The sequence below is a fragment of the Cyprinodon variegatus genome, unplaced genomic scaffold (genome assembly GCF_000732505.1).
Source record: "Cyprinodon variegatus isolate N-32 unplaced genomic scaffold, C_variegatus-1.0 Scaffold809, whole genome shotgun sequence".
In the NCBI taxonomy this organism is placed as follows: Eukaryota; Metazoa; Chordata; class Actinopteri; order Cyprinodontiformes; family Cyprinodontidae; genus Cyprinodon; species Cyprinodon variegatus.
Window position 1 is genome coordinate 235,364 of NW_015151262.1, and position 9,431 is coordinate 244,794.

General features: G+C 39.0%; 1 protein-coding gene across 1 annotated transcript in view; it reads right to left on the reverse strand.

The window, feature by feature from the left end:
- Positions 1-2,618: 2,618 nt before the first annotated feature.
- Positions 2,619-9,431, reverse strand: part of LOC107098776 (paralemmin-2-like) — a 7,914-nt gene continuing 1,101 nt past the window's right edge. Inside the window, exon 2 of the mRNA XM_015396619.1 lies at positions 2,619-3,647. Within this exon, the coding sequence (XP_015252105.1) occupies positions 2,974-3,543 (570 nt within the window). The 5' untranslated portion in view covers positions 3,544-3,647 and the 3' untranslated portion in view covers positions 2,619-2,973. The remainder of the gene's footprint in view (positions 3,648-9,431) is intronic.

Genomic DNA, 9,431 nt, shown 5'->3' on the forward strand with positions numbered 1-9,431 from the left:
TGCCTGGATAAATCTATATAAACCTGAGAGTTTAGACTATGGCGTTGTCCAGGACTGCTTCATAGGCCACATTTTAGAATATTTCACTAAAGTATTTTTTGCAAAAGTAACCACAAATTTCATCATATGTCATTGGGATTTTAGGTCACAGCACAAACTTTAACATTGCATAGTTTCTCATTTTTTCATTAAAAAAAATTGAAAAAGTTATCAACACTTTCACATCACCCAGTGAACACCATGAAGCATGATGATGGCAGCATCATGCTGAGAATTTTTTTTGTTTTGTTTTATGCATTAACACAAATGTGTAATAAATAACCTCACTCTTTGCTAATTAAAAGTACAGAAACCTGTGTGAGAAAAGACTGGTAAAATTTAATTTACAGATTGAGATCTACATTGTACATAGGTACAATGTAGATACAATGTAGTTTTGCCTTAAAACATACAAAATAACTTTTAAACTTAAAAACTATTCTTAAAAAAGTAAAACTAAGCTAATTTTCCTCTTTTCTTCACTTTATCTGTTTTTTTCATAATTAATACTTCAGACAGGATGAAATAGTAAGAAATCTTGGTGTTGTTTTTGATCAGGACCTGTCATTTAATCCCATATCAAAGAGCTTTCTAGAATTTCCTTCTTTCATCTGAGGAACATTGCAAAAATTAGAAATCTCCTGTCCAGGGGTGATGCTGAGAAACTAGTCCATGCATTTGTTACTTCAAGGCTGGACTATTGTAAATCTTTACTATCAGAAAGTCCACAAACTGTAGTTAAAAACCTTCAGCTGATCTAAAATGCTGCAGCCAGAGTTCTGATGAAAATTAAAAAGAGAGATCATATCTCTCCTATCCTCGCTTCTCTTCTCTGGCTTCCTGTTAAATCCAAAATAGAATTTCAAATCCTCCTTCTCACATATAAAGCCTTAAATGCCAAGCTCCAACTTATATCAGAGATCTGATTGTTCCTTTTGTTCCTTACAGAGCAATTCACTCTCAATCTGTAGGTTTACTAGTTGTTCCTAGAATTTCTAAAAATAGAATGGGAGGCAGATCTTTTAGTTATCAGGCTCCTCTCCTGTGGAACCAACTACCAGTTTTAGTCCATGAGGCAGACACCCTGTCTACTTTTAAGGCTAGGCTTAAAACTTTCCTCTTTGGTAAAGCTTATAGTTTGAGTGGCTCAGGTTATCCTGAGCTATCTCCATAGTTATGCTGCTATAAGCTTGGACTGCTGGAGGACATAGGGACCCCTTTTCATCATTCTGCTTCATTCTGTCTCTAGTTAGTTCAATCTCTAAAACTATGCTCTCTCTGCTTTTTCTTATGGTAGCTTCATCTGGTATGTTCCTGTTTGGCTGTGACTCCATCCTGGAGAGAAATTTCAGCTGTGCTGCTGCCATCAACAACATTGTTTATAGATGTTCGAGATCGTCCTGTTTTTTAGTGTATTCCTGTTTCTCTGGCTGTGACTGGCCAGACGTGCGCTCCTCATCCTCTGACATGGGAGTTGGCTCGGAGCTCGTCTGCCTGGCTTTGTTTTTCCTGGATGGGGTTTCCTGTGGAGCTGGTTTATAGCTGTCTTTTTATTTCTGCTTCTTACTGTATGTCTGCTTCAGTCTCCTAAAACCCAATCGGCCTCGGCAGATGGCCGCTCAAACTAAGTCTGGTTCTGCTGGAGGTTTCTTCCTGTTAAAAGGGAGGTTTTCTTTTCCACTGTTGCTACAAGCATTCTTAGTGTGAGGGATTGCCTTTGAGTCAGTGAGTCGAGGCAATCAACTGCTTTTCCTTAGATAGAAAACTTTGAGTCAATTTGACTGTATGATCTGGTTGAATTATAAAGCGCCTTGAGATGTCATGTTTTGTGAATTGAATATAAATTGGATGGAATAGAGGTCCCCCATGAGCAGTGAAACACTTTTAAAGCTCTAGTATTCACATCATAAATGTTGCAAATTTAGTTCAAACTGAAATCAAACATCTCCTCATCAAAGTCAACATGTAAATGATGATTATGTACCATTTAATAAAGTCTCAGAAACTGATCTATCATATGCAACCCGTCATTATTCGTGTTGCTTTCGATGTTTCTCTATAGACAAGCTGGGCTCTAAATAAACAGATTCTCTTTGGGCTCTAGATTTCCCTTCAGTTTTTTTGCAGCTGTAATGTCCTGTTGTCAATATGTATAAAAGTAATGAGTTGGTTTGGAGAAAGTAGCGAATAAAAAGAAGAGATTTGTGTTTACATATAGGTAGTAAAAGTAAAAAGACTAAAACACTCAAGTAGGTAAAGTACAGATACCATAGAAGTTACAGCATTAATTAAGTCTTTATATTTAGTTACGTGACACCTCTGTATAAATCTTGAGACTAGCCTGGAAGCTTAGCTTCAAGAACACCTTTTAGTCAGGGCTACAATTGGGTATTTTGAATCACAGCCTTTTCTTACGATAGAATTGTCAAGTCGAAGTCCAGATCTAAATCCATGACAGATTCTGAAAAAAAAAAAAACTTGAAAAGTAAAGTTCACAAAGACTCCTATTACAATCTGACTGAGCTTGTTTGCAAAGAGAACTGGCTTTACAGCTAATTTTACAGTAAGAGGAGGCTCCACCAAAAAAAGTCTCAGACCATCCATTATAAATGCAGATCAATCAAACAAGATTGCACCTCCACTTCAAAATAACTTATTGTTGTTCAATTAAATAAATTGCAATTGAAATACCTAGATTCTTTGTTTTTGTATTTAGGGAAACTCCATATATTATCAGCAACAACATTGGTGCAAGTATGTATGCTTGGATGTATATGTATAATATCTTATCCGTTGCATACAATCAAACCTAGGCTAAATCCATTAGTAGTAATGAAAATCAATATTAATATCAGTTATAACAGTTCAACAAGAATGAATACTTTAAAAACAATTGTTCTGGCTATAAAGAAGTTAGTCTAGGTTTTACAACAGTCACAGCAGGGTGCAGAAACAGCAGTTCTTTTTGTGCTCTGCCCTGACCTCCTCAGGTGAAGTGGGACCATGAAATGAAGATTCATCCTTGCAGTCAAAGCCAGTGGATGTGGACAGGAGCCTTCCACACACTAGGTCTGCAGCTTTCCCATCCCTGACTGAGAAGTCTGTGACTGTTTTCTCTCTCAGCGACATGTCCCCATCTTCATCGTCATCTATCAACACAAACTCCTTGAGGTAAATCATCCCAACTTCATTCAGACTGTGATTATCCACAGACTCCTCCAGAGTGTAGCTGTCAACAAAGGTAACATTGGAGGACTCTGTCAGGGACTCGTGTGGCTCTGTTGAATTGTCGTCCAGCCCTGAGTACACTTGACTACTTGAATCTAAGATCAGTGCAGAGTTTTTGTAAAATCTTTCTTCTTTTGTGCTCAGTTTTAGCTCCTTTTCAGTTTTTGGAATGAAATCTGGAGCAGATGAAATCTTGAATGTTGACTCATCACGGCTTCGTGTGTGAGGATTGTTCTCCATAGCATGGCCATTCTTGGGGTACATTTTAAAACCCATTTGTTGCAGTCACGTCAGATTAACACAATGCTGATCCCTGGTGGAGGAGAGAGGGAGGTGCTGGTAGTGATGTCCACTCGCTTCTTTTATTTTACCTGGTTAACCTAAAACAAAACACAAAAACAGAGAGTAATTTATAAAAGCTAATAAGTGAGGTCTTTGATAGGATAGTTCTGACAAAGAAGCTACATTCAGAACAAGTTGGGAGCATGAGAAGACCTGCTATAAATCACCTTTATTTAATGTTCATTAAGACACCTTTAACATAATGCACAGAGGTTAGGAAGAGATTTGGCTCCTCAAAGTTCAAATTATCTGCTTTAGGATGGGGTTTCCTAATTAAGCTATATTTTTACACCATCTCTCATCCATGAACAGGTGGACCATCAGTTTGACAACCTTTGACATAAAGAAAAAACAAGTCTCTATGATGACAGCAATACACATTAAACATTTGCTGTTGCTTTTTACTGCAGCATCCTTTAACAAGGCAAGTTTATGCAAGTATTGAGCAGGGATCTGTTCCAAAACCTCCTGGCAGAACTAGGATTAGTGAGGACGTGGGTCCTCCTTGGTCACACACAACTTTTTAGGTGTGAACATTTTCTGAAAAACTGACATCAGGTTTTTTGTCTGCCATTCTAAAGTAATGCTTTTCGTTACTCTTAAAACACAGTTTGTCCACCCAACTCAGTTTATTTATATAGCACCAATTCACAACACATGTCATCTCAAGGCACTTTACAGTTCAACCAGATCATACAGTCAAAGATCATACACTTTTTGTGGTGGGTAGAGTATTATAACTGTACAATCATGTAAAATAAGAGCAGCGTCCTAAAGGTACATTTTTGTCTGTGATGTTGGAAAACCTCTTTTCAAAAGGGAACAATGTCTGGCCATCTCCCGGCTGATTATACTTACCGGTACTGATACAACCGATAAATGTGGAACTTTAGGGTATTGAAGACAAAAATATGGCAGACTGGTGGAAGTCTACAATCCTCCTTTTTTTTTACACTAGAAAACCTGTGAAATGGAATTTACAGCCATCCTGTCAAAGCATATGATTACAGTGGGAAGGAAGAGCTGACCTTTTAACTGCAAGAGACCAAGGTTCAACACTGGTTGCTGCTTCCACTGTTGCTGCTGCCACTCTGAGGCAGAGTTTAAATTTCAGTCTTCTCCAAGAATTTACTAAATACGACGGAGTATTAGGGCCAGGCTACAGATTTTTTTTTTCCTTCTATTTCGAGAATAAAGTTGTAATATTATGAGACGGAAAGTCGGAAAATTACTAGAATAAAGTTGCAACGAGAATAGTCCTAAAATTACAAGAGAAAAGTCGTAACATTACAAGAATAAAGTCGTAAAATTAAGTGAATAAAGACGTAAAATTACGACAACAAAGTCATAAAATTACGAGAATAAAGTCATAATATTACGAGAAAAAAGTCACAACGAGAATAGTCCTAAAATTACAAGATTAAAGTCGTAATATTAAGAGAATAAAGTCCTAAAATTACATGAAACCGGTTGTATTTTATTCTTATATTACTCTTACAAGAAGCACTTTCTTCCCTAAAATAAGGAATGTTGCGGATTATGTGAAGTTATACTTTAGCTCTGGTTTCACAAATAAGGAAATCTTTTAGCACACCAGCATCAAATTGGGCAGAATGTCAAAGTGGACTCAGGTTGCTGTTTGGTGGTGCTGTTCGAACATCATATGGTGGTCTGAGCTGAAGCTTTCTTCCTGAAATAGGTTGTTGTATGATGACTTCATTCTCCTAATATTACGACTTTATTCTCGTAATGTTACGAATTTATTCTTGAAATAGAAGACAAAAAAATCTCTAGCCTGGCCCTAATACTCAGTCGTAACTAAAAGGTTAATTTGATGTGAAAATACAGTACAAGACTGTTCACTTTGGATGTGGTGGTGACGGAGTTGTTGAGGAGTTGGTCCTCTTCGCAGGTTGGTGTCCCGGCCTGGTGACCTTTACTGCATGTCTTCCCCCTCTCTCTAATCCCATTTCCTGTCTGCTTACTTTCAAAATGATTTTAAAAAAAAGGCCACTAGAGCTTATAAAATAATCTTTTTTTAAAAATCATCCCGTATATGGTCACAGTAATATTTTAATGCTGTAACATAATTTCTGCTGTTTGTTTCATGTACAGTATTACAGTTTGCAGATAATCACATCAAATCATCACAATGTTGTATCAGTGCTATGTTTCAAATGGAAGTCCACCTCAGACCATATTCTGCTTTAGACCTGATTCAACAATGAACAGACTCAGAATCACAGACATATTTGAACGCCATTTTTAAACTAGGAAACTCACTTTCATTATCAAAGTCAGTTATATCTGTGAAAATTCTTTGTCATCCAGGTCACAGTCAAGTTTAAAATTTTAATCTGGGCAACTGAATGTGAAGTTTCCTGGAAGATGTTTTACCTCTCATCTAAGAGGCTTCTTCAGTTCTAACTAGTGGTGAGATTAATAAGAATTAGCGGGAACAAAAGGTGGCTCTGATCCCTCCCACTGGATTGGCCATGGAGGTGACCTGGGCGTGTTAAAGAAAAAATCCGGAAATTTTTGCATACTGCTCAATAAATGATAAGTGTTTTTAATTAAGAGTAATTTCATTTGAATGTGCTTTACCGGAGACATCCATGTTTGTCAAAGAGCACTACTGCTACCTACCAGTTTGTGACGTCACGGTGTGGTATCAGCTGTTGATAAAGTCCCAATGCTGTATCTGGTGTCTGTCACAATGTGCTATTATCCAAGTCATCTTGAAAACATTCTTTTTCAAAATGTTGGCTATGTATCACATGTTTTTTCTCTGGCCAGAAGTTCGATGGCAAATCCTCAATCTTCAAGTTGGTAATCCAATGACGAACCTGTCACTGGAGGATCATGAATCAGAAAAGTGACTTAACACATTTTTTTCCCCCTTTTACCCGATGTATTACAACATCCGACTGCTATGCTCGTGGGTATTGTCCATTTATAGCTATATAAACTAACAATGCTATAGCTCTCATTTCAATAGTGAAATCCTCTCGAAATCTAAAACAATTGTAGTTCATTGCAGATGTGTCTTGTAGTTCCCATTGATTTTGCTTGTAAAGCGGGGAGAATGGCACTAGGCTTACATCACCGTGACGTCAATGCTGGAAGATATCAGGACTGAGGTGTTACTATATTCGGGCAAAAATGGCCGGTCCCGGGCTCAGTGATCACAACAAAAATTATTGTTTTTATTTTATTACTGATTAAAGCTAAATTCATTAAATCACTGCAAACGTATTAGTTTTAGGTATAGATAATGATTCACTCCTCATTCCTTGGTGACCGGACTTTTCTTTTAGTGATCGTTAGGGGGTTCTGAAGGGTCGTTGACTCTTGTCAGATGGTTTCGGTCACATGCCTCATTGAAGTGTGGGTCAGGTGAGGGGTGAGTCTTCTGGGTATTGTTCCTAAAGGTGCTTTGTAAGTCGGTGAAAGGTTATGTCTAAGACATGCAATATTCTTGGTCATGACTTCATTATCCTGCTGCAACAATACTCAAGGTAAGCTGTGTTGTTGGAACTAATTGGTAGTACAGAGCCAAAATTGTTTCCACAAAATATGCCCCCACAGCATTACACCACTAGCAGCCTGAACCATTGGTACAAAGCAAGATGGATCCATGCTCTCATGATGCTGATGACCCTACCATCTAAATTTTGCAGCAGAACTCAAGACTCACCAGACCTGACAACATTTTTCAATTTTTTTTTGTCTAATTTTGGTGAATCTGTTTGAATTTTAAGTCTGTCAGGTTCAGCAAAGCAGTCTGGAGCTCCTTTCCTACCTACAATAGTGCCTTTACTGTTGATTCCATGAAAGGTGAAGGAATTGGAGCATGGAGGTCTAATTTGCCAAACTCATAATCAGCCAATAATTCACTCTATTATTCAAAGGGGCAGTCTGATCGTCCCAATGAACATGAATTCATCTATAAACTAAACTATTCTAAACTGAAATGTGGACTATGCTAAACAAGTCAAATCTCTTTATATGAATACACGTCAGGGTCCAGAGACCCCTGAGCATGCTCTCTGCCATTCAGACACCCATGAACCCAATGATGGATCTTGTTTTAGAACAGAGCTCCAAGGCTGTGAAAGCTCCAAGGCCCCTCAGAGGGAGCTCCTTGCTCCAAGGCTCCTCAGCAGGCGCTCCTCACCTCTGAGGCTCCTCAGCGGGCACTGCACCGCCTCTTCATGGGTCCCAAGCTGCACCGTAAATTCATAGGCACCTGTGCTACATTCGGCGGTCCCCAAGGCTCTCTGCCTAAGTCGATGTTCCCAAAGGTTCCCCAAGGCTCCCAAGGCTCTAACCCGCAGAGACTCTGCCTGGCATCCGGCCTCACAGCCAGCCTTCACGGATTCTGCCTCACCTCTGGCCTCACAGCCCATCTCCTGGGATTCTGCTTAGCCTTCGGCCACCAGAGTCTCTGCCTCACCGTTGCCCACCCTGATTGGGTTATTTTTTGTTTATTGGATACTGATTTCGGTTAAGTTCTTCCCCTCCTTCAAGGGCTCCCGTCCGCCCAGCCAGGGTGGATTGTTTTGTGTTTTTAGGACTTTAGGTTTTCGTTTGGACTTTTAGGCATCTGGTATCTGCCCTTGAAAGGAGGTACTGTCAGGGTTCTGCCCTCTGTTTTGGTTTATTTTCATTTATTTTTTTGTAATTTGGTGTCTTTGTAGTTGTTTTCTAGCTGTGTTGAATACTTGAATTACTCTCCTTTGCTCCCTGATCAAATCAACAAAACTCACCTCGCCTCCTCATCTCTGCATTTTGGTCCTCAAAAACCTCCACTCAACCATGACAACACACCTTTCTTTAACCACCAGCCTATCATGCATTTTTATCAAAGTGGGTTTAAGAGTGATAAATCTGAAACAATGACGAAGCAAACATTTAATTCCACACCATATTTTTACCCAGAACTACTGGATCATTTAGGTCTGTAACTGCTGTGCCAATTATAAGTTAGTACTGCAGATAGTCTTGGACAGATTATTTCTTTCTGATATATTCTATTTAGTTCATTCTCTGCACAAGTCAGCTCTTTTAACCACTGTTAATATATATCACTGGCACAGTAACTGGAAGTCATAATAGTAAGTGCAGTGGATCTTTTTCATAAACCAGAGAGCTGTCACTTTGGACAAGACTCTTTAAATAAAACGCCTACATTCCTGTAAGAAGCAGAAAATAACTTTCCCTCCCAGAGGATTAGCTTTTTGAAGACAGATACAGCTGATTTGTTCTCTACACAAAGGAGACTGATTGTTTAATCTTTTTAGAAAGAACGTCTCTATTTCCTTTTGTAGAAACAGCCCACCTGAAGAGAAAAAGCTGCAATCTGAAAAGGATGGGTTTGGGTGTAGAGGATATAGTGAGACCCACAGATGCTGGTTATTCATTGGCCTCCTAGTAATGATATGAATCTTTCATAACAGCTGTCAAATCTCACACCCAACATTTAAAAAAGTCCAACCCATGACTTTGTTTATGGCAAGTGGGTAGCAATGTTGCCTAGCAGCAAGAAGGTTCTGGGTGCGATACCTGGCATGGTCTTTCCACGCGGAGTTTGCATTTTCTCCCTGTGCATGCGCAGGTTTTCTCTGGGTACTCTGGCTTACTACCACAGTCCCAAAACATGAATGTAAGGTTAATTGGCTTCTCTAAATCACCCTTAGGTGTGAGTGTGAGTGCATAGTTTGCGTGTCTCTGTGTTACCCTGCAACAGACTTGGGACTTGTCCAGGGTGCACTCTAGCCTGACGTATTCCTACTCAATTCTAGTCAGAATATGAGTCTGAT